Source organism: Rhinoderma darwinii, chromosome 3, assembly GCF_050947455.1.
Source record: "Rhinoderma darwinii isolate aRhiDar2 chromosome 3, aRhiDar2.hap1, whole genome shotgun sequence".
In the NCBI taxonomy this organism is placed as follows: domain Eukaryota; kingdom Metazoa; phylum Chordata; class Amphibia; order Anura; family Rhinodermatidae; genus Rhinoderma; species Rhinoderma darwinii.
In genome coordinates, this window is record NC_134689.1 from 122,817,904 (window position 1) to 122,843,385 (window position 25,482).

The 25,482-nt window shown below is 44.8% G+C and overlaps 1 protein-coding gene across 3 annotated transcripts in view; it reads left to right on the forward strand.

Annotated features, from left to right (window-relative positions):
- The window catches only part of B4GALT7 (beta-1,4-galactosyltransferase 7), a 35,794-nt gene extending 13,910 nt beyond the window's left edge, over positions 1–21,884 (forward strand). For 2 of the 3 annotated variants that reach the window (XM_075860055.1, XM_075860056.1), the window contains exons 4-6: positions 16,226–16,309; positions 21,396–21,500; positions 21,595–21,884. In XM_075860055.1, coding sequence (XP_075716170.1) covers positions 16,226–16,309; positions 21,396–21,500; positions 21,595–21,750 — 345 coding nt within the window. In that variant the 3' untranslated portion in view covers positions 21,751–21,884. The remainder of the gene's footprint in view (positions 1–16,225; positions 16,310–21,395; positions 21,501–21,594) is intronic. The other variant, XM_075860057.1, reaches the window with a different exon arrangement.
- The last annotated feature ends 3,598 nt before the right edge of the window (positions 21,885–25,482 follow it).

Below are 25,482 nucleotides of genomic sequence, written 5' to 3' on the forward strand. Positions count from 1 at the left end.
CTGACGTCGCGTACCGGAAATGTTTTTGCCGGGTTCGGCCAAAACGAGTTCGGCCGAACCCGGTGAAGTTCGGTTCGGTTGTCCGGGTTCGCTCATCGCAAAGACACTCCGTTTGGATGTTTGGAAACAGAAAAGCACGTGGTGCTTTTCTGTTTACATTCATCCTTTTGACAGCTGGTGCGCTGTTTCAGTCAGTTCGCACGGAAGTGCTTCCGTGCGACCTGCGTGGTTTTCACGCACCCATTGACTTCAATGGGTGCGTGATGCGAGAAATACGCGGAGATATTGAGCATGTCGCGCTTTTTGCGCAGCTGACAAACGCTGCGCAAAAAGCACGGACTGTCTGTACTGCCCCATAGACTTGTATTGGTCTGTGCATGGCGCGTGAAAACCACGCGGCCCGCACGGACCCAATACACGTTCGTGTGAATCCCCCCTAAGGCCTAATTTGGCAATTTACAAAGTATTGGATCACAATTGCAGGGCTCTGATGTGAAATAATAGAAGAAACTGCTGAGATGTGACCCCATTTTGGAAACTACACCCCTCAAGGCATTTATTAAGGGGTGTAGTGAGCATTTTCACCCCACAGGCCTTTTCCATGAATGATTGCGCTGCGGAAGGTGCAAAGTAAAAATTTAAATTTTTCCCTAGATGTGCCATTTTAGTGGGAAATGTGTTTTCCCCAGCTTATGCCACTGGAGACACACACCCCAAAAATTGTTAAAATGGTTCTCCCGGGTATGGCAATGCCATTTATGTGGAAGTAAACTGCTGTTTGGGCACACTGTAGGGTTCAGAAGTGAGGTAGCGCCATTTGGCTTTTGGAGCGTGGATTTTGCTTGGCAGTAGTTTTGTTTGGAGTCTTACTCGTGTTTCCGTTTATAATGTGGGGGTACATGTAAGGCGGGCGGAGTATATAAGGGGCATAGTCAGGTGGTATAATAATGGGGTAAAAAAAAACAATAAAATAATCCATAGATATTTTGTTACGCTGTGACACAATCCTTTCTACACAGGCCAGTGTCGCACTAATAAATGGTCCTTACTTATCCCCCTTTTGGTCCACACTCCACACTCTGCATCTTTGCAGTTTGAGGAATTTTGCTTGGAAGTGTTGTCATGGTATAATACGGGCACCCTCACTTCCAGCAGATATGTTTAGGTCCCCCCCTTCCTGGTTCCCTAATTTTAGGGGCCTTGATATTTCGCCACTTGAAACAGAAGAAATTTTCCCCTCGGGCCGGCACAACTGCATATTTTTTCTTTCCTGACTTATTGGAGTCTTAACTAATTTTATTTTCTCATAGACATAGTGATATGAAGGCTGTTTTTTTTTTTGTTTTTTTTTTGCGGGACGAGCTGTAGTTTTTTTTATTGGTACCATTTTGGGGTACATACGACTTTTTGATCACTTGTTATCCTTTTTTTTTTTTTGGGAGGCAAGGTGACCAAAAAACAGCAATTCTGGCATATATTTTTTTAGTTCTTTTTATACAGCGTTCACCACGCGTTATAAATTACATGTTACCTTTATTCTGCTGGTCAGTCCGATTCCAGTGATACCTAATTTATAGCACTTTTTTGTTTTACAACTTTTTGCACAATAAAATTTTTGTAAAGAGAATGGATTTTTTTCTGTCGCCAAGTTGTGAGAGCCATAACTGTTTTAATTTTTTCGTCGACTGAGCTGTATGAGGGCTTGTTTTTAGCGAGACGATTTATAATTTTTATAGGTATCATTTTTGGGTACATGCGACTTTTTGATCACTGTCTTCCAAAAATTTAAATAAAAAAAGTGACCAAAAAATAACAATTGGGTCAGTATTTTTTAGCTTTTTTTTTTTTTTTTTTACGGCGTTCACTGTGCGGAATAAATAACATTATAGTTTTTATAGTTCAGGTCGTTACGGTTGCAGCGATACCAAATATGTATGGCTTTATTATTTTTTTCAATAATAAATGACTTGCTAAGGGAAAAAGGCGATTGTGTTTTATTTTATTACTTGAAACTTTTATTGTATTTTTTTACAACTTTTATTTTTACACTATTCTTTAGTCCCACTAGAGGACTTGAAGCTCCAACTGTTTGTTTGATGTTCTAATACATTGCACTACCTATGTAGCCAGCTCCATCTCTTTCACGTACAGTTACGTGGAATTGCGGGAAAACGCCAGCTCCCATCACTTAACTGTACATGAAATTGCGGGAAGGGGTTAAAGGCTGATTACACTTCTGCCACTACCTGCCCAACAAAAGGGCTAGGTATGGCATGAAGCTGTAGAAGGCCTGTGAAAGTGTGTCCTGGTATATGAAGGGAGAAAAAGCACTATGCACACCAAAGTGGAAATTCTTTTGCAGATAAAGAATTTATTATATTTATAGCCAATGACAGTGCGATGTTTCGGTCAATACCATGACCTTCCTCAGGCACTTAGTCAATGTATGATCCTGTATGGATGGCGTATTTGGTTTCAACTGTGTTTTTATTGAAAATTTTTCAAAATATACATATAGCTTAGAGCAGCATGGAGGGCCATGCAATTCACATGGTAAAACAGTAACTTTCAATAGACAAACAAGACATCTGGGAAAAGACACAGGGGGTTAAGGGGGTGAGGGGGGGGGGGGGGGTAGTCGGAGCTCCACCTACAACCTAATCTAGAGATCCCTGTATCCAATACTTGTCCCACGGGTCCCACACCACTTTGAACCTGTCCAGTTCATTGTCAGTAGAGGCCGTCATATGTTCCACTGTACGTATTTCCCTAATTCTAGTTACTAAGTCGATGTGAGAGGGAGGGGTTGTCTGTCTCCATTTCCAAGCTATCAACGTCTTAGCGGCAGTGAGAAAGTGTCGAAAGAGTCGAGCTGGTGATTTCCCCAAAGACCTAGGGGGAACATTCAGGAGGTAATGAAGAGGATCTAAGGGAATATCCTGCTGCAACACCGCCAATGCCAAGTTCTTAACTTCCAACCAATACTGTTGTACCAGTGAACAGCTCCAGAAAATATGGAACAGATCCCCCTCTGATTTCTACAACGCCAGCAATCCGACGGAATACCCGGATTGAAGCTATGCAGAATGGCAGGGGTATGGTACCAAAACATAAGGATTTTATATTGGTTTTCCTTATATGCAGTGCAGATGGAGGTTTTAGCTGCTTGCGACCAAATAATCTGCCATAATGAGAGAGGGATGGATTTATTCAGTAAGGCCTCCCATTTCAACATGTATCTATGCCCAGGCGGAGGGGAACCCTCTGGGGATAGCCGTATTGCATAAATGGCTGAAATAAGCCCCCTAGTGGTGGTAGCATACCGACATAACCTTTCAAAGCTTGTAGGTGCAGTGACCCGCATGGATCTGAAAGTTTGCTGCATGTAATGTCTGACCTGAAGATAGTGAAAAAATGCAGAGGAGGGAATATTATGATGTCTTTGAAAGTATGAAAACGGATGAAGCTCTTGCGTGTGGGGATCAACCATATCAGGCAGGTGAAATACCTCAATTCCCGTCCACAATCGGACTATTCGGGAGGTAGTGCCCCCCGGAATAGTGGGAGTGTAGAGTATCGAAGTCAAGGGCGGGCAACCAGACGCCAAATGAAAGCGGTTTTTACAGGTTTCCCACACCTCCCTTTGAAATCTCATGGGACCCAATAAAGATGCAGTCGGCATTACCAGTGGGTCGCCCCATAACATGGAGTTTGTGTGAACCGGGGCCATCCATAGCTTCTCTATTTCGGTCCATTTATTGTACGCCCTTAAAGACACCCAGCTGGGTATGCGACGGAGGTGTGCCGCCCAGTAGTACTTCACCACATCAGGGACCGATAGCCCACCCGCAGATCGACCAGATAATAAGACTGATTTCGGAATTCGATGTCTGCCGGAGTGCCATATGAACCTGAGGATAGAAGACTGCATGGCCCGCAATTCCTTCATAGGTACTGCTACCGGCAAAGTCTCAAAGTAGTACAGTAATTTAGGGAGCAAGTTCATTTTGACCGCTGCTCTGCGCCCAAAAAATGACATGGGAAGAGGATCCCACCTGGCCATTAGCTGACGTAGTTCTACAAACAAAGAGGGGAAATTAGCCTTGTAAACCGACGTATAGGAGGGAGTGAGTTGAACTCCTAAGTAGGTCAAGGAGGTTTCCTTCCAGTTGTAGGTGTAGTTGTGTTTGAGTAGCTGGAGCTCCTGGTGTGGGACATTAAGAGGGAGCGCTTCCGTTTTAGATGTATTAGTTTTATACCCTGACAGCCTCCCATACCTACGGAGAACTGTAGGAAGGGAGGTATGAGGTTTAGTGATAGTCAAGAGGACGTCATCTGCAAACAGGGAAACCTTAAACTCTTTATCTTGTATCTGGACCCCCGCTATATCGCTGGATTTCCGTATTTGAGCTGCTGAGGGTTCGATGCATAGCACAAATAAAAGTGGGGATAGGGGACACCCCTGACGTGTACCATTCCAGATTTGAAATGGAGGGGAGGTGGAGTGTGGGAGTTTAATTGTCGGTTTGGAGTAGAGACCACGCAGCGCTGTCAAATAAGTGCCCGAAATCCCAAATGAATTTAGAGTTTTTGAACATAAATGGCCATCCCAAGCGGTCAAACGCCTTCTCTGCATCTAGACTAAGAAGGATCGCCGATTCCTTTTGCTTTTGGAGGGCATCAATGAGATCAAGGGTCCTTCGTGTGTTGTCTCCTCCTTGCCTAAGAGGCACAAAGCCCACTTGGTCTTTGTGAATCAAAGAAGGGAGCCAAACATTGAGTCTATTAGCTAAAAGACGGGTGAAAATTTTTAGATCCGAATTCAGAAGGGCTATGGGTCTGTAATTGGAGCACTCTGCGTGGTCTTTACCCAGTTTAGGGATCAGCGTGATGTGAGAATGCAGGAATGTTTGAGGGATGGGAGAACCCTGTAGGAATTCATTAAATAACGAAGCCATCCGTGGAACCAAGATCTCCGCAAAGGTCTTATAGTACCCATATGTAAAGCCATCTGGTCCAGGGGCCTTACCACTAGGGAGGTCCTTCAGTATATCAAACAATTCCTCCGCAGAGATCGGGGCATTCAGGGATGAAAGCTCCTCATCTTTCAGTCTAGGGAGAGCACAGGAAGAGAGATAGGCTTGCAGCGTTTCCCTCCGGCGAGCCGGATCAGGTGGTAAGGTATTCGGCAGGTGGTATAAGGATTTATAATAGTCATGAAAAAGTGTGGCTATCGTGTCTGGGTGATGCTGGAGTACGCCCGCCTTATCCCGAACCGCCTGTGGGGTACGAACAGTCGCCTGATCCCGCAATAGTCTGGCCAGAAGCGAGTGCGCCTCATTACCTTTGTCGTAATATTTCCTTTTCGTGTATAGTAATGACTTTTCTACCCCCTTCATAGCTAAGTCCTTGAGTTGTGCTCTAGCCTCTATCAATTTCCGTAGTGTCGGGACCGCCGGTTTAATCCCCATTTCTCTCTCCAGCTTAGCAATTGTCCGATGGAGAGCCAACCGCTTGGCCCTAGAGTCTCTTTTCAATCTAGATCCCATTACTATGCATTGCCCCCTCATCACCGCCTTATGCGCCTCCCAAAGAGTGGATACAGAAGGAACCGATCCCTCATTAAGTGCATAAAATTCCCGCATATGTCCGGCCAGGCTGTCCCTAAGAGCAGGGGACTTAATCAAAGTTTCGTTTAAGCGCCAATGTCATACTCTCGTATTTGGTTTCCCTATTTGCAGGGACACAGAAACTGATCTGACCAAGAGATGGGGTCTATATTCGCCCCCTGGAGCGCACGGAGGGCAGGGACATTACCAAAGAAGTAATCTAAGCGCGTGTGAGTGCTGTGCGTATGGGAGAAGAAGGTATAGGACCTATCACCTGGGTGATCCACTCGCCACAAATCATAGAGCTGGTGCTCCCTAATTAGTTGCCTAAAACGTGTAGAAAGTCCTGTAAGGGTGGGCGTCGGAGTAGCGTGTGTAAGAGAGACCCTATCCATGGACGTGGAGAACGGGACATTAAAATCTCCTCCCATCAGCCATGCACCCCTAGGAAGCTTCTGGAGTTTAGAGAGGAGTCTACATAAGAATGGAATCTGTGCGGTATTAGGGGAGTAAACGTTACATAAAACAATGGGCTGTCCAAACAAAGTCCCCTCTATTATAACATATCTGCCTTTCGGATCTAGATGTGAGGTGTGAACTTGTATGGGGCAGGAAGCTGCTATCAAAATGGCCACCCCATCCCTTTTGCGACCTGACGAAGCAGAGTACACAGCAGGATACGCCCCTCGGGCAAATTGGAAAGTTCCGGATGAATCTAAGTGTGTTTCCTGCAGAAAAGCGACTTCCGCTCCAAGCGATTTCAACTCCCTGAGAAATAAACGTCTCTTCACATTGGAGTTGAGACCCTTGACATTAAGTGTGACAAATTTAACCATGGTCAAAGATGTATGAAAGAGCAAAGAAGGATGTGGAAAGTGCGGATGTGTACAGCTCACAGTTATGTCGGGGCCAGTCCCATGTCGGTTTCAAAGCAGGCAGTGTTCTATGGCGTCCTTCTACCTTGGAGGTTCTTGGAGGATTCACTGTCGTCTCAGGTGTTATTTCGGATGAAAGTAGGAGGGAAGGGAAAGACACTGGGGTAAAGACGTACCAGGGAGACAATACACATATCTGCAGTGAGAACAAAGAGAAATGCATGAGATCAATGAATTTCAAACAAACTCAGAAAGTACTACCAGGGAGAATACTATACCCCGGGGCGGGTGATATTAAAGCAAAAAAAAACTGGTAATACAATATTACCCTTTGCAACTCTCTCAAAGTGCATTTTTAGCCTAGGATAGTGCAACTGGCGAAGGGAGCAGCTGGTATGGGTGACCAGGCTCCTTCACATATATTACGGAGGTGCCGTGTATCAGCGCAGCGTCCATCACATCAAATCTGGTTTCGGTGAACTTCGGTTAGACTGTCGTCTTGGAGAGGTCCTCCGCTTATTTCGGACCGACTGCCAGACTGGAGGTGGAGACGAAGGCGGCAAAGGAGTCTCCCAATTCTGCATCTTGGGCGTTGGTATACCAAGGGAGTCACAGAAATGAGGCAAATCCCCCGGGTACCTCAGAGTTGCAGAAACACCATCTCTTCGGGCTGTGAGGGAGAACGGAAACCCCCATCGATAAATAATATTGTGGTCCCGCAGGACTGCGAGTAGCGGACGAAGCAGACGTCTTTTCTGTAACGTAATCCAGGAGAGATCCGGGAATAACTGAATCGGCAGACCGGCATACTCCAGATCTTTACGCTGACGGGCTTTAAGCATAATGTCCTCCTTAGTGCGGAAGTCCTGGACACAGCAGATGATATCTCTGGGCTGAGATGTAATGGATTTTGGTTTCAGTGCTCTGTCAAGCGGTATCCGATTAGCGGGGGGTGCACCCAAAAGGTCGTTAAAGATGGTCTCTAACACGATGGGGAGGTCTTCATACCCCGAGGGCTCCGGTATACACTTATCCTTATATTATGACGGCGACCTCTGTTATCCAAATCCTCCAGGTGCAGTTGCATATCTCTAATGGACGCCAGCTGGGAGGAAACTGAAGACTGTATCACAGAGACATGGCGCCTAGTGGCATCGTGGTCATTTTCTAGGGCCTCCACCCTAGTAGCAATCTGCTGTATATGCTGCGACACCCCCGCCAATTCTGAGCGAAAAGCTGCCTTAACTTCCTGTATCATACTCTTAAAGTCCTCTTTAGTGGGCAACTGTGAGAAACATTCCCTCCACATAGGGGGCACATCTGAGGGTAGCGAGGCAGAATCCTCCAGGTCAGAATCTGAGGCATATACAGGGGCCTGGGCATAGGGGGTCAAAGATGGTGTATCCCCCAGATCGTCTCCCCTCCCCGGCTGCTGGATCGTGGGCCGTTGAGGTTTAGGTGCAGGCCAAACCTGCAGGGCCATTTGTGCTGAGGGCTGTGACATTGGTGGTTCAAGCAGGTGTACTGGGGCCTCTGACTGAGCTGATGCTCCTCGTGGCCTGGCCTGCATTGCTCCTGGGATAGGGTATCCCCCTCCCTGCTGTTCACAGGACGAGGTGGAGGGCAGCATAGGGGGGCTGGGAGGGTTAACTTTAGCCATCCGGCTATTCAGCTTACCCTGTACGTGGGGAGCTGCCTCCTCTCCTTGCTCGGACATCTCCCCTTCCTTCCAACACGAGGCTGTCCAAGATGGCCGCTGCTGAGGCTGAGGGACCGGCGTTGCTTGCCGCCGAAGAAAGTAGCCGTCTATCGTTGGTGGAGCGGTGGCGACCTGGTGCTGTGAGTCTAGACCCTTGGGGTCTTTTTTTCCCCATATGAGGCACCTTTCCCCGCTGTAGGCTGCTGGATCTGTGTGGCAGGGCGCGGAGCTCTTAGATTATGCGTCTGGCGCCATCGACTGCTGGCCACGCCCCCCAGGATGGCGTATTTGTATGGCGGCTGACCGCTGTAATTCAGCCGCCATACGAATGCGCCATCCATACAGGATCATACATTGACGAAGTGCCTGAGGAAGGTCATGGTATTGACCGAAACGTCGCACTGTCATTGGCTATAAATATAATTATTTATCTGCAAAAGAATTTCCACTTTGGTGTGCATAGTGCTTTTTCTCCATTGGATCGGGTTGGGACCCTACTTATGCACCCACGCCTTAACCTAGTGCTATCCGAACCTTGCTACAAAGATATATGAAGGGAAGTATTTAAAGTTCGAGCCACCAGACTGTCCCCCTGTCCAGAGAATAAGGCTATGTTCACACGGAGTATTTTGGGGGAGGAATATCTGCCTCAAAATTCCGTTTGGAACTTTGAGGCAGATATTCCTCTCCCTGCACGCCGATTTTCGCAGCAATTATCGCGCCGTTTTTCGCCCGCGGCCATTGAGCAACGCGGGCTTAAAACAGCAAGATATACGCTTTCTCCTGCCTCCCATTGAAGTCAATGGGAGGTCCGAGGCGGAAGCGCCCGAAGATAGGGCATGTCTCTTATTTTTCCCGCGAGGCAGTTTTACTGCTCGCGGGAAAAAGACGCCGACGCCTCCCATTGAAATCAATGGGAGGCGTTCTCGGGCCGTTTCTGCCGAGTTTTGCGACGCGGTTTCCGCGTCAAAAAACTCGGCAAAATACCCCGTGTGAACATAGCCTAAGTGGGAGGATAGTATGGGGTTTTCTCCTCCACATACTGGACCGCGGATACCACTTGTATTTGGGCAATTATTACAACAGCGTCCCCCTCCTGAAGTGCCTTGCTGCCAGGGGCACATTAACATTTGGCACAATTCGGCGAAAACTGGAGTCTCCCCAAGTCCTTTATAGAACAGACACTGCGCTGTGGGGAAAGCATTACTGTTTGCTCCGAAAAAGTAATGCTTGTCAAATACAAAGACGAGCCTGATATTTTTGTTTTGACCACACTCCATGCTGATCAATCCACCCCAGTTCCAGTCCGAGACAGTGGGGCCACAGAGCAGACCATCAAGCCTGTGTGCATCTAGAACTATAACCAATACATGGGAGGGGGTGGATCTTTCGGACCAAGTACTGCAGCCCTACAGTGCAGTAAGAAAATCTAGGGTGTGGTATAAAAAAATTGTCTGCATACCTCACCCAAGTGGCACACTCTAACGCCTTTTGTTCTCTACAGAACAACCTCAATAGGGGGACTTTCCTGGGATTTCAGGAAAAAATATATTAAAAAAACCAGATTTTTGGAGACCAGTAAGGAGAGGGCAGCAGTTATGGCAGCAGCACCTCTCCAGAATAGGACATGGCCAGCATTTCCCTGAAGTACTACCCCACACAGAACCCCCCCCCCCAGAAAAGGTGTCTAGTTTGCTCAAGTAGAGGGATTAGGTAAGACACTACTCACTACTGTATGACCTGTCCCTCCTAAACTGGGCCACTGCATCGGAAAATGCTTTCATTTTTATCACACCTCTGTTGATATTCATTGAATTAAATTTTTACTTCTCCGTTGACATCACATCCATTCCATTCACGCCCCCAAAGAAAAAAACCTAAAAACTCCCATTATACCCCTAGATTAATACTGTGCTTTGAAGGGTGTAATTTTATTAAATGAGGAATTTCTTGAACTTCCTTTATGTTCTGGAGCTTCTGCAAACATAAGGTGTTTCCTAAAAATCATCCAAGGAAAAAGTAGGCCCTAAAAACCTGGAACTTTGTAACTGCTATATATGGAGTATTATTTCGCACAGGATGTATATCTCCAGTGGCACAAGCTGGGCATAGCATATTGGGCCCTGAAATGGCATAATTGTTGGAAATTTTCACTTTGCACTATCCCCTGCGCATTAAGCTCTCAAAAACACCTGTGGATTCAAAGTACTCCCTAAGCCCCCTATATGAATTCTTTGAAGGGTATAGTTTCCAAAACAGGGTAACTTTTTGGAGCTTTCAACTTCAACTGTACTTGTACCTCAGGGGCACTTCAAATGTGACCTGGTGCCCAAAAATCACTTGCGCAAAATCTGTGCTCCAATGCCCAAATGGTGGTCCATTTCTCCCTTCTGAGCCCTACCGTGTGCCTAGACAGCAGATTACAGCCACATTTGGGGTATTGTCATACCCGGGACAACCCACATAGAAATATACAGGGTGTATGTCCGTAGTGGCAAAAACTGGGCCCTGAAATGGCATGATGGTGGGAAATTTGCAATTTTCACTTTGCACCATCCACTTCACATTAAATTCTTCCTCTTCCTCAAATGGGGTCACTTATTAGGGGTTTCCACTGTACTGGTACCTCCAGTGGCTCTGCAAATACATTGTGGCGCCCTAAAAATATTTCAGCAAAAGCCAAATGGCGCTCTTTCCCTTCTGAGCCCCACAGTGTGCCCATACAGCAGATTACAACCACATATGGGGTATTGCCGTATTCAAGAGAAATTGCATAAAACAAATTGTGGGGTGCTTTTTCTCCTATTGCCATTTGTAGAAATGAAAAATTTGGGGCTAAAGCAACGTTTTATTGGAAAAAATGTAATGTTTTTCACAGCCCAGTGTTTATAACCTATATGAAACCCCTATGGAGTACTAAATCAAACAACGCCCCTAGATATATTCCTTGAGGGGTGTAGTTTCCAAAATTGGGTAACTTTTGGGGGTTTCCATTGTACTGGTACTTTAGGGGCTCTGCAAATGCAACATGGTGTCTAAAAATCTTCCCAATAAAATCAAGGCCCTAAAATACATAAGGTGCTCCTTTTATTTCAGAGGACTGTGTTTGAGTCTAGTGGCGCAATAGGGCCACATATGAGATATTTATACAAACTGCAGAACCAGGGTAATAAATATTAAGGTTTCTTTTTCTGTTAACTATTCCTGTGTTACAGAAAACAATGGAAAATCTGTAAAAACTTAAATAAAGTTTTGAAATGTCAGTTCCATTTTGTTTCAATACCTGTGGAACACCTAAAGGGTTAACAACGTTTATAAATGCAGTTTTGAATAATGTGAGGGGTGCAACTTCTAAAATGGGGTTATTTATGGGGTTTCTATTCTATAGGGCCCTCAAAGTCACTTAGGAACTGAATCGGTCCTTAACCCCTTCAGGACCCAGCCTGTTTTGGCCTTCAGGACACAGACGATTTTTTTCAAATCTGACGTGTTACTTTATGTGGTTATAACGTTGGAATGCTTTAAACTTTCCAAGCGATTCTGAGACGTAGCGATATCAATTTTTTTTATTTTTTTTACATTACTTTAGAAGAAAAATGGGAAAAGTGTTTTTTTTGTTTTTTGTTTTTTTTTAACTTTAAACTTTTTTGTTTCTCACTACTAATAACTTTAATTCTTCTACACATTTTATTAGTCCCCTTAGGGTATGTTCACACACACTAATTACGGACGTAATTCGGCCGTCCGAAAAATGCGCCTCCAATAGCGTTGACAAACATCTGCCCATTGAAAGCAATGGTCAGACGTTTGTCTGTTCACACGAGGCGTATATTTACGCGCCGCTGTCAAATGACGGCGTGTAAATAGACGCCCGCGCGTAAATAGACGCCCGCGTCAAAGACGTGTCCAGTCACTTCTTGGGGCGTATTTGGAGCCGTTATTCATTGACTCCAATGAATAGGCAGCGCCAATTACGTCCGTAATTGACGCAGCGTTCAAGCGCCTGCACATGCCGTTACGGCTGAAATTACGGGGATGTTTCCTCCTGAAAACATCCCCGTAATTTCAGCCGTTACGGACTCTGTCGTGTGAACATACCCTTAGGGATTGTTGGATCGCTGGTACAATATACTGCAATACTAATGTATTGCAGTATATTGTTATTTTTACAGGCTTCTGTAACCGCACGATCTCGGTTACTGTCCGTTAGTCCCGGGTGTCAGCTGTAATACACTGCTGACACCCGCAGCGTATCGAGCGGGCTCAGCACGTGAGCCCGCTCCATACATCAACCCCCGCACCATGACGGGCTATTAAGTCATAGTGCGCAAACGGGTTAATGCACAGCGGATGGTGTGAATATTGCAATTTTCCACTGGTATGCCATTTTAGTGCATAATATGTTGTGCCCAGTTTGTGCCACTGAAGACCAATACCTCAAAACGTTAAGCGGGTTCTCCTGGGTATGGCGATGCCATATATGTGGACGCAAACTGTTGTTTGGGCACGCTGCAGGGCTCAGAAGCGAGGGAGCGCCACTGATTAATGGTGCCCGATCTTATCCGCTTTTAGAAAATACTGCACATTTTGCAATGCCATATTTTGAGAGCCAGAACTTCTTTATTTTTTCACCACTGGAGCTGTGTGAGGGCTAATTTGTTGCGGGACGACAATCTAATTTTCATTGGTACCATTTTGGGGTACATGCGAGTTTTTTTTATTTATTTTTTTGTTTATTTTTTTGGGTCTTCTTTTTTTTTTTATCACTTTTAATTAAAATTTTTTGCAAGCTGGGTGACCAAAAACAAGCAATTCTGACAATGTTTTTTTTAGTTTATTTTTTGCAGCGTTCACTGTGTGCTATAAATGACAATTTTACTTTATTCTGCGGGTCGGTACGATTACGGCGATACCAGATGTATATAGGTTTTTTTTATGTTTTGCAGCGTTTGCGCAATAAAATCACTTTTTTATAAAATTTTATTTTCTGTCACCATATTCTGAGAGCCGTAACTGTTTTATTTTTCAGTAATTTTTCAGCTATGTAAGGGCTTGTTTTTTGTGGGACGGGTTGTAGTTTTTATTGGTACTATTTTCGGGTACATGCGACTTTCTGATCACTTTTTTGTGGTTCTGGTGTCGTTTTTTTATTGCATTTTTTTTTTTTTGGGGTGTTCATCGTGCGGGAAAAAATAACATTATAGTTTTATAGTTGGGGTCGTTACGAACGCGGTGATACCAGATATGTCTACTTTTTTTTTTAACGTGTTCATTTTTTTCCTATGATGAAGTCTTATTATAGGAAAAAAATGCAGTGTTTTTTATATAACTAATAACTTTTATTTTGAAATTTTTTTTTTTTAAAACCTTTTTATTCTTTTTTTTTTTTTTTTACTTTTTTACTTTTTTCACTTGTCCCACTAGGGGACACTTAGACTTGCAGCTCTGATCTCTGCTGGAATACATTACACTACCTACGTAGTGTAATGCATTCCAACTGTCATTGTGACGTGCCAGTCACACTGAAAGGAAGCCTCGGAGGACCAGCCGGAGGCTGCTCCTCCGAGGCTTCCGTACATGGCAACCCGGAGGTCATTGTCTGACCTCAGATTGCCACGACAAGCATCGGCAGCCCCCACAATCACTTCGTGGGGGCTGCCGATGTGCTTCAAACCCCTTAAATGTGGCGAACGCAATCGTCGCCGCATTTATGGGGTTAAGTGCCGAAATCAGCGGTGATTGTTCGCTGACCGGCAAGGCTGGAGTGTCAGCTGTCGGGAATAGCTGACCTCCCGGTTCCCGGACACTGTCCGTTAGGACAGTGTGCGCCGGGAATTACTCTGCAACTGTACGTCCTGATGTGGGAAGCAACCCCTCTGCAGGACGTACTATTGAGGAGCAGCGCGAGAAGAGGTTAAAGTCGATTTGGAAATTTTCTTGAAAATGTGAAAAACTGCCGCTAAAGTTAAGTCTACTAATATCCTAAAAAAATAAATAAAAGGATCTTAATAAAAATGATGCAAACATAAAGTAGACATGGTAAATGTTAATTAACTATTGTGTGGTATGACTGTCCTAAAAGCAGAGATATTCAAATATTGAAAATTTTCTGTAAATTTGGGATTTCTTTTAATAAATGTAAAACATCGACCAAAATTTATCATGAACATGAAGTACAATGTGTCGTGAGAAAACAGTCTCAGAATCACTTAGGCCTCATGCACACGACCGTAAAAACTCCCGTTATTACGGGTCGTAATTACGACCCGTAATAACGGGCTCATAGACTTCTATTGGCGACGGGTGCCTTCCCGTTTTCTCACGGGAAGGTGCCCGTGCCGTTGAAAAAGATAGAACATGTCCTATTTCAGGCCGTAATAACGGCACGGACAGTCCATAGAAGTCTATGGAGCTCTCGTAATGACGGGTGGCTACATGTGTGCACCCGTCATTACGGCAGCGTTGCTAAGCGACGTTAGTAAATAGTCACTGTCCAGGGAGCTGAAAGAGTTAACTGATCGGCAGTAACTCTTTCAGCACCCTGGACAGTGACTACCGATCAGGATAAACCTGTAAAAAATAAAAATAAGACGTTCATACTTACCGACAACTTCCTGCTTTCTCCAGTCCGGTCTCCCGCCCGTTGCCTTGGTGACGCGTCCCTCTCGACATCCGGCCCGACGTCCTGGATGACGTTTCAGGCCATGTGACCGCTGCAGCCAATCACAGGTCAATCACAGGCTGCAGCGGTCACATGGACTGCCGCGTCATCCAGGGATGTCGGGCTGGATGTGAAGAGAGGGACGCGTCACCAAGACAACGGCCGGGTAAGTATGAATTTCTTTAACTTTTATTACAGAAAGGGCTCTCCCTTCTCTCTATCCTGCACTGATAGAGAGAAGGGGCTGCCGATTAGTGCAGTGCTATTTTGCCGCCAAAAACGTGCCCGTAAATATGGGTGGAATATGGGTGACACCGGACCCATATTTACGGGCACGGGTTCGTAAATACTGGTGCAAAACGGGTCGAATACGTGTGACACCGGACCCGTATTTACGCCAGTATTTACGGGTGGGAAAAAATACGGTCGTGTGCATGAGGCCTAAGAGGGGTAGCAGCATTCCAATGTTATTACCATATAAAGTGACACGTCAGATTTGGAAAATTGGGCTGCCTCAAGGTCAAAATAGGCTGTGTCCTTAAGGAGTTAAAGTTTATGAAAAATAAAATAAAGTATGTGAGCCTACATACACAGCATTTTTGTTTTGGGGCGTTTTTAAAAAAAATTAAAAACAGCATGCTCTAGGTTTGGTTCTCCATAGGTTCCACTACAGGACTTCAAAAACAGCTGGGAAAATTCATGTACAAAATGATACTAAATTAAAAAAAAAAAAAAAAAAAAAAAAAAAAAAGGCTCAACTCATTACGTTAAAAAATGGTTTGTGAAGGAGGCCTAAAGAACTTGATGAGGCAAGCAAATGCATAATAGGACGTTACTCATCAGCACAGGGGTAGTAATACATGGCATGACTGTTCCCTCTGTAGGTAGTTAGAATGTGGAATAATTATAAGTCACACAAGGTTCTTCTATTTACTTTATTGGTTTCTGTAACACGTTTTCATTGTTTCAATCTATAAATGATCACATAATGTGACTGCTGTAAAACATCCCAAATTATACTTTTGGTTGTCGTCCTATAAACGAAAGTCAGGTTTTTTAAAATATTGGATAAGCCACCAAGACTCCTCTGCTAGCTCACTGTGAAGGCCCATTTACACAAGCAGATATTTGTATCCGCATCGCTGTCAGTGACCTCACAGCGATTAGACATGCATTCACACTAACCGTTTATTGGTAAATAATTATTCTAAATTCAGAATTTGGTCGCTTAATCGAACATCGTTCACTGCATTCTCACCTGTACTATATTGGAAGATAAGCAGCTAACACAGATTTATATACATATGGAATATGGCACCACTTAGAAACAGAACCAATACACAGGTTTTTATTTGACGTTATTTTTCCTTATCTCATACAGTGTAATGGAATGTCAAATCGGTTTTGGGGATGGGGTCGTGAAGACGATGAGTTTTACCGAAGAATCAGAGGAGCTGGGTTGCAGGTAGCAGAATATTATTTGTGTAGATTGGTGGTATCTGAATTTGTGCTTAGTTACTGTTATTATTTAACTCTGTCTGAACCAAGTACTTCCCTAAATGAAAGTTAAGTTTTCTCATCTAGTCCATTGGGGACAAAGACCATGGGTATACACTGTTGCCCCTAGGAGGCATAACACTAAGAATAAAAAAGTTGCCCCCTCCTTCAGTTTATACCCTTCTACAGGCACTGGGTAGTCCATATTAGCTCAGTGTCAGTAGGCAGCAGACACCCCTGTTGGTACAGCAGTTTATTTTGCATTTTCTATGTTCGTTTTTTTTTTCTCCACTTCTCTTCCATCTGAGTAACGGGTGACGCTGTCCCCATACTTTCTCCAACATCTGTCAAGCGCTCAGTGTTTCAATGCACTGTTGTCCCCCTTCCATGCTGAAAACGAGGGACAAGAGTGTAAGCTCCTCTGTTTCCCGCCAGCCTAAGGGTTGACCCCCTTTGCTCCTCAACGTAGCGGTCACACGGAGAAGTCTTCCCTGCTGGTCTTTCATTCTATGATTGAAGTGGACTTCAGGACAGGTGAGTATTACACCCCCTTCCATCCTTGTGCTCCATGCACCTGGCACATTTTTGTAGCACCTTTCTCTGGCACATCCCTCAGCGCACTCCTCTACTCAGCTCCTGCGTTGGGCGACTCCTTGATCACGGCGCCGATATGTGCGAGCCGCAGGCTTTTTCCCCTGGAGAACCTTATATGGGTTCACGATCGCCTTTGTCCTGCATCCCACAGCCGACATTTGCCTATGCTGGTCGCCACCTTTTCGGAGCTCGGTCAGGGGGTGGGGCGTGATACTCATGTCCTGTTCCTGGCTAGTGATTGGTGCATAGCAGTCACATGACCGCCGATCAAACAATTGCGGCAAAATGAGGGGGCTTGTCATGATCTCCTGCGCTCTTCTGCTCACAAACCAACGGGGACACCGCATCACATGACCCCTCCAGGGCTGCAGCTGTTGGCGCTGGGACCGCATTGTTCAATCTCCAAACGGGTATGATCTGCCTTTGGCACTTTTTTTTTTTTCATTTCTAAACCTCTACTCATATGCTTTCCTGCTGTAATTTGCTGGTTAAGTGTCTGACTAAAACACTCTAGGTAACCTCAGGCTGGTATTACACTCTCTTTTGTGGGAGTCACACCCCTGCCTATTTCAGTATATTGAGTGGACTCATAGTCACTAGTTGTAACTGAGGAACATCGTGACCACTATAAAAAATATAAGTAGAGAAATTCCACGGCACTCTCCATGCAGTAAAATATTCTTTTATTTCGGCAAAAAGTAAAGGCAGCATGGATGTGGAGAACAAGCCTATGGCCGTTTCACGTGTACCCACGCTTTTGTCAAGGCCTCAGACAAAGCGGGGGGTACACGAGAAACGGACGTAGGCTTTTGCTCCACATCCATGCTGCCTTTACTTGTGCTGTGGAATTTCTCTCCTTATATTGTTTTGCCAGTTCTTACCCTACATACTACTGAGCACCAACTGTTGTGGATTTAATTGAGACCATTTGGGGACTGTGGTACGTGGATGGTGCTGGGACTTATGGTGCTCCAAGAGTCGGAACAGTGCCAGTCTTTTTCTTTATCTTCTGAAAACATGGTGACCCCTATACTGCCATGTCAGACGCCAGAGAACAATCCTCCTGAAAGGTACCTTATGTAGTTAACTTTGCCTGTTCCACTTGTGGTCAACCTACTCCTCTGTGAGATGCGTGCCGGCGACCAGGCCAATCATCTGTGTACGACCAGCCATCTCAGCCACCCACACAATGCCCACGCCTAATGCTCAAGTCAAGAAATTGACTTCTTCCCTCTTGTCGGTGACCTCTCCAAGGAGTAAAATAATTTTAAAGGTTTTACTCAAATTTTTATTTTATTTTTTAGTCCCCAAAATTTAAAGTTCAGTTTGTCTCATTCTGGACTTAAAACAGCTGAACGCCTTTGTCGGACTCTGTAATTTCCCCATGGTCCCTCCAGTCAATAATCCCTTCCATGGAACAGGGTGACTGCCTCTCCTCATTGCACAGCGGGGACATGTATCTGCATGTCTCGATTTGCCCATCCTACCAGCGCTTCCTTCGATTTCCAGTTCTCACTACCAGTTTGTGGCCCTTCTCTTCGGCCTGACAATGGCCCCTTGGGTTGTCACAAAGATTATTTCTGTGAATGTGGTGCTTTTTCTTTCCAGGGGGATTTAAGTTGTCCCCTATCTGGATAATATCCTCCTCAAACCCCACTCAGGAGGATAAGCCGATGAGCCTACAAATTACTCTGGGTGTCCTAACTTGTTTTAGATGGATTGTCAACCAATCCAAATCCTGCCTAACTTCTTGTTGGAGAATCACGTTCCTGGGAATGGTGTTCAACACAGACTCTGCTCAGGTGTCCCCCTCCTCTGGAGAAACTGTCTGCCCTGCAACAGGCAGTCCAAGCTATGTGGTAGGGTACTCCCACCCATCTCAGCTTTTGTATTAAGGTTCTGGGCACCATGGTGGCTTCAATCAATGCCATTACCTTTGCTCCGTTTCACAATTGTCCACTCCATTGGACGATCCTCTCCCGGTAAAGTGGCTCTCTGGAATCCCTAGACCGCCACATCTTCCTTCCCTTGAATGTCCGCCGATCTCTGCACTAATGGCTCTCGTGCCTGGCGATCCCTCAGATCAGCCCCTTTTTTTCGCTACGCTGGCAGGTTCGATCCATGAACTTCAGCCTCCAGGGTTGAGTAGGTGCCTTCTGGAATCTCATGGCCGAGTTCCTCTAGTCCCAACAGGAAGCTATTCTCCCCATCGACATTTTGGAATGAAGATTTTCCTCTATCTTAGTCACTTAGCCAATGACTGAAGCATCAAAGATTCTGGAGTAGGCAGAGCCTTATGTTCCATATCTCCTGGCAGCCGACGTTCCCAAGGTTGAACATTGGGTCACATATCTCGGTAGTGAACGTGTCAAAGCATGGGAGTGGGCCCTGCATGACCAGGTGTACAAACAAATCCGTTCAAGGTGGAGCATGCCACGCTGGCCTCTGGACTCCATTGCCAGGTCTCTCTCCTCCTCCAGGTCTTGGGATCCCGATGAGTATGCAGTTGATTTAGCTTTAGCATGATTTACCTGTTTTCCCCACTGGCACTTTTTCCAAGCTTCTCGTGAGGATCAAGGCCAAAGGGACTTCAACCATCCTCCTTACTCTGGAATGTCCGTGCCATTGTTGGTACACTGACGTGGTAGCTCTACTAGCCGATGTTTCCTGGTGCATACCTCTTCAGCATGATCTGCGCTCCCAAGGGCCTCTCTTCTCCCTGAGTTTACAGTCTTTACGTTTAACAGTGTAGCTGGGGAAGCCGAAGTACTGAAAGCTCGAGGCAAATCGCAGCGGGTGATCCATGTTAACCCCTTGAAGTCCTAGCCATTTTTTTTTTTTCCATTTTCGTTTTTCACTCCCCGCCTTCCATGAGCCTTAACTATTTTCGTTTTCCATCAATAGAGTGGTGTAAAGGCTTTTTTTTTTTTTTTGCGGGAGGAGTTGTACCTTCTTTTGGCACTATTTTAAAGTGCTGTACAATGTACTGGGAAACTTGGAAAAAATTCTATGTGGGGTGGAATTAGAAAAAACTGATTCCTCCATTTTCTTTTTGGCTTTAGTTTTTACGTCTTTCACTGCACGGTAAAAACCACAAATTAACTTTATTCTGCTGCTCAATACGATATACAGTTTTTTTTCTGATGTTTTACTCCTTTTACAAAAAAAATCTATTTGTTATGAACTTAGATGTGATGGATAATAGGTGGATTCAGGTCTTCGCGCACGATACAGCTGCTCTGTATGCAGAGCAGCTGTATTTCAAAGTAAAGAATTTTTAATAAAAACGAACTATAAAGTTGCATAAAACACACTGACCTTTTTATTAAAAAAAATATCTTTCAAAGTTGTACATAGCCTTTAATGGGTTTCTTGCCATTTATTAATAAGCTTTGTAGTAATCCCATTTAGGGATATTAAATTGTAATTTATTTGCCTTATTGATTCTTTGCTATTCCTGTGCGGCCAGTCCGATTTTGTCATTGATCCTTTTGTGTTTACAAGCTTTATGCGATGACTTGACAGCCATGAGACATCTCGTTACATGATTGCAGAAACCAGTAAAGCCCCCCCCCCCTTCTGTGATGATGCATCCATGCTGATCTCCTACAGTACAACACTGATTGCCCACCCTGATCACATGATGTCATGTCATAACGTACAGCTGGTAAATGACAGACTGCGAACTGCCAGAAATCTGCAGTGCTGGAGAAGTGCAGAATTATTATTACATCCGGTTTTCTTGGAATACCCTTTAATTGTAGAATACTGCCTGTTAAAGGGGTTGCATTTTAGTTCCATTGAAATCCAGAACCCTGGTGTAAAGTGGGTCAGCCTCTCATGTACACTTTTCTGCATGGTTATTATCAGGTTATTACCTCTTTATAAGGGAGCACTTCTAAAAATATCAGGGAGTTGTCAGTTGTTCTATGTTTAAAAGTTCCACCAAACCTTATTTTTAACGCATTCACCTTTGACCGCCTCGTTCTTTTTATATATTTTTTTGTTTTAATTTTTTTTTTTTATATATAAGATTTAGATTCTCTAATATGTAATTAAACAATATATTCAAGGTTTTCTTCGAATTGCATGACCTCCCCAGCAATTAAGTGTCGCCATCATAACAATGTGTTTATTATATATAATGCTAGATCTGTTTTATACTATGAGCAAATTATAACTTGTATTTGGCAAATTACTGTTTTCTCAAACTCTGACAGACATTTAGTGATGAATGATGAGTTTATTGCAAATTTTACTATTTACTACTTTTTCCTTTTGCCGTGTATGTGTCCCTTGTATTTAGCCACAATTGGATTTTCTTTTCTGTTGGATGTATTGATATACAGCATATTTTTGTGATGCACTTCCTTGATGTGCCCCTTCATGTATTTTGGGTTTTGTATTAATTATATTGCTCTTAAAAACACGCTGACATATATATTTTATTTTCGTTCTAGTTGTTGCGACCCACTGGAATCAGCACAGGATACCAAACCTTCCGTCATATTCATGACCCTGCGTGGAGGAAGCGGGATCAAAAAAGGATAGCAGCTCAGAAGCAGGTATAGATTACTTGCAGGTTACTGAATTGAAACCAATCCACCACCCACTGTTCATGATTGACCTTTTTTCTTTTTTTTTTTCAATGCATTCTAGGAGCAGTTCAAAGTGGATCGTGAGGGAGGAGTACACAATGTCCAGTATCGCGTAGAGTCTCGTTCTGAACTGACCTTTGGTGGTGCCCCATGTACTGTACTGAATATACTGCTGGAATGTGACTTGAATGAGACTCCATGGTGTGCTTTTAGCTGAACTCTTAAGTCAATATTTTTTTGTAGCGTCTTGAAACAGAGCAAACAGTCTGTACACCTGGAGGATGTACGACTGTAGTTGGCAATGAACTGTAAGAAATTTTATATATTGTAATAAAATGATGCACAATCGGATTTTGTTATTTGGTGGGCTCATATATTATGATGCCAAGAGTCATTGTGGCAAATACTTCCGATGTGATGGATTATAGAAATGGTTAAAAGAGGAAGTTTAGTTTTTGTTTTTTTTTTCTTCATTAATATTTTATAATCACATACAGTATCTGGAGGGTGTTGCATAGCAACAGTCCATGTGACACAGGTAGGTGTCAGTGTAATGTTGTGGTTACCTTGTACAACAAGTACATTCTTCCTAAAATGGGATCTAGGTGCAGATGGTCCTTCCTTCCTGCATTCGAGCTGCTTCTATGGAAACCTGGGATGTTACGGGCTTCCAACTGTCATGGAGGGAAGGGGCATGCTGGGAGGACATGAGCTGTGTCCTCCCCGCATTCTTTTGTATACAGATGCTTATGACTTGTGACTGTAAATACGTTTGTAATGTACTTACAGTTTCCAAATTGGCCCCATTTCCCGATGCTGCCGTGGGGCACATGACTGGGGACATCACTCTCTGTCCACTGTGTTTATCATCCATTTTCTTCCTGGTATACGATACGTCACTAGTGATGTGCCGTGTATGTATGGCCTGTTCTGTTATACAGGCAGTAACGCGCAGGGACAGCGCATGAGCGTTATACATGCACGTTGTACATGAAGTACCGCGCGTGCGTGGAACAGCAGGGACCGCGCGTGCGTGGAGCAGCAGGGACCGCGCGTGCGTGGAGCAGCAGGGACCGCGCGTGCGTGGAGCAGCAGGGACCGCGCGTGCGTGGAACAGCAGGGACCACGCATGTGCGTTACCGGCTGTGTAACACTAGTGACGTGTCTTGTACCAGGAATAAAATTGATGATAAACACAGTGGCAGAGTGATATCACCAGTCATGTGCCCCACGGCAGCATCGGGAAATGGGGTTGATTTGGAAACTTCAAGTACATTACAAATGTATTTACATTCACAAGTTAAAAGCATTAACACATATCAGTTTTACCTTTGGAAAACCCCTTTTAATGAGGCTCTGTCACCAGTTTAGAACTACCCTAAATCCTACCTAATCTAATAGGCGCTTTAATGTAGAGAGCAACAGTTTTTACGCTTTCACCTATGACAGCACCCCTGGACAGGAAGCTGCCTGATTAAAAAAAACTTACACACCTCTCCACACATCCATTCCGGTTTCCTGTCCTCCAGATGGGATTGTCCTGTTGGAAAATAGCACTTCTCCCTGGATTGCAGACCCCCTAGCAGGTTCTTACCTTCTCTCCCTAGGGGTGCTCTGGATGGTATAAGTCTCCTCTGGAGGGAGCAACCTTAAGCCTGGGGTAGGTACTCCCTTCCCCTCCCAGTCCATCACTTGTGTGGCACCTTCCTTTGGAGGGAGAGCGGTTTTCCCTGGGCCTTGCTCAGCTTCCTTGAGGGCTGTAAGCATGTCCCTGTGTTTGCCCTGGAAGCCGCCTTCTGGAGAAACTTCTGGTCGTGGCGGTGTGTCACTTCCGGTGAGTGACGTTTCCACGTCCCGGGAAGTGGTGGTTCTGGTGGCCCTAATGGGGAGGAGGTGTTTCATGGTGTCCGAAGCAGAGGGCCTACCGAACCAGTCCAAGGCCTCTTTAGGCCTGAAAAAACTGAGCCACTGTCTCCAGTATCTCCTTCCACAATGGAAATGACAGAAGAAGCAGCAGGACGCATTGACCGCTTGGATGCCACATGATCCTCTAGGCCGGTACTTGAAGAGGTGGCAACGATGTATATTGAGGACCCAAAAGTACCCTGTTCTGTATGGGACATTATGTTTGAAGGCTTAGGGCCCAAAAAAAACTGAGAGCCTTTCCCCTCCATAAGAATATAAGTCTTCTTAAGAGGGAATGGAAAAACCCAGATAGAAAGATTGGTATTCTGGAGGATGCGTGTTTATCATGTACCAATATGCAGGCCTCACCAGAAATATCGAAGGGTAGTAGTAACCCTCAACAGATTCTTGTTTCACTTCCAGTACAGAGTCCTCCCCTTTGGTATTTCACAAGCCCCAAGGGTTTTTCAAAAGTTAATAGCAGAAATGACGTCATACATCAGGACGAGAGACATCCTCCTGATTCCCTAACTGGAAAGTTTCCTAATAGTGGCAAAAACTACTCAGACCCTGATTCGGCGAACAGAGGAAATTCGTTCTATCCTGTTGAACCTGGGATGGAACATAATTCTGAAAAAAAAATCAAACTTGATTCCCTCAAACAGATGTGTTTCTAGGTATTCGTCTAGACTCCTTCAGGCAGATGTTTTTCCTTCCAGAAGGGAAGATCAATCCCCTAATAGACAGGGTCTCAGAGCTAAATTTAAACCATACGACATTTTTCAGGAAAGCTATGTCTGTTCTGGACCTAATGACGTCATGCATCCCGCCAGTATTTTGGGCTCATTTCAGGTCCAGGGCTCTACAAATGGACATTTTAGATCAGTGGCACAACAGCAATCTCTCCCTAGATCACACAGCCAGGCTTTCGCTCAGGTGGAGGTTGAACAGGTGGAACGTCAAGAGGGGCATTCCATGGGTAACAACACCCACTCTCAACATAACCACGGATGCAAGCCCTTGGGGTTGGGGAGCTCATTACGACTCCTTTTTTTCTTCAGGATCAGTGGGACTGTCAGGCTGCCCAAAGGTCTTCAAACTTCAGGCAGCTGGCAGCGGTTTTTCAAACGATGAAAAACTATATACCAGCAATTTCAGAATGTGAAGATATATTCAGACAACACGACAGTGGCTTATATAAATCATCAGGGAGGGATGTGATTATTTCCACTGATGAATTTATCTTCCCAAATATTTTCTCTGGCAGAGTGCCACCTGTTATCCCTCTCAGCTGTCCACCTCAAGGGAAGGGACAACTAGGCAGCGGACTTCCTAAGCCAGAAGAGGTTACGCCAGTCAGAATGGTCTCTGAATATAGAAATATTTCAGAAGATTGTTTTCAAATGGGGCGTTCCCTCAATAGACCTGTTTGCATCCAGGAAGAACAGAAGGGTCAAAAGACTCTCCTACCTCGCTCCCACAGACTTCCCAACAGCGATGCATTTTCCCCAGTGTTTGAGTCGGGAGAGGGGTTATGCCTCCACCCCCCCCCCCCATATGTCTTTTCCCAAGAGTGATGAGGAAGATCAGGGAAGACAGGGTCTCAATAATACTAGTAACCCCCCTTCTGTCCGAAGAGACCATGGTTCACGTGGTTAAGAAGAATGTCCTCCGATTATCCTTGGATTCCCCTGACCATACCAGATCTCCTATACCAGTAATGCACCCAGAAATACAGAAACTATCTGACAGCCTGGAAACTGAAAAGGTAATCCTTAAGCAGAGGGTTCTCAGAGTACGTTATTTCCACTCTGCTAGTAAGCAGGAAACTGGTTACCTCGGAGATATCTGAGAGCCTGGAAGGCATTTATACATTTTGCGGGAATAAACATAGATCCCCTAGCCAAACCAGATATACCCTTGATACTAGAGTTTCTCCAAGCAGGATTAAATAAAAACCTTATGCCAAACACCTTAAGAGTTTGGATTTCCGCATTAAGCTTTTTTCATTTCAGATTGGCGCAACCCCCCGGGCAGAGCCGGA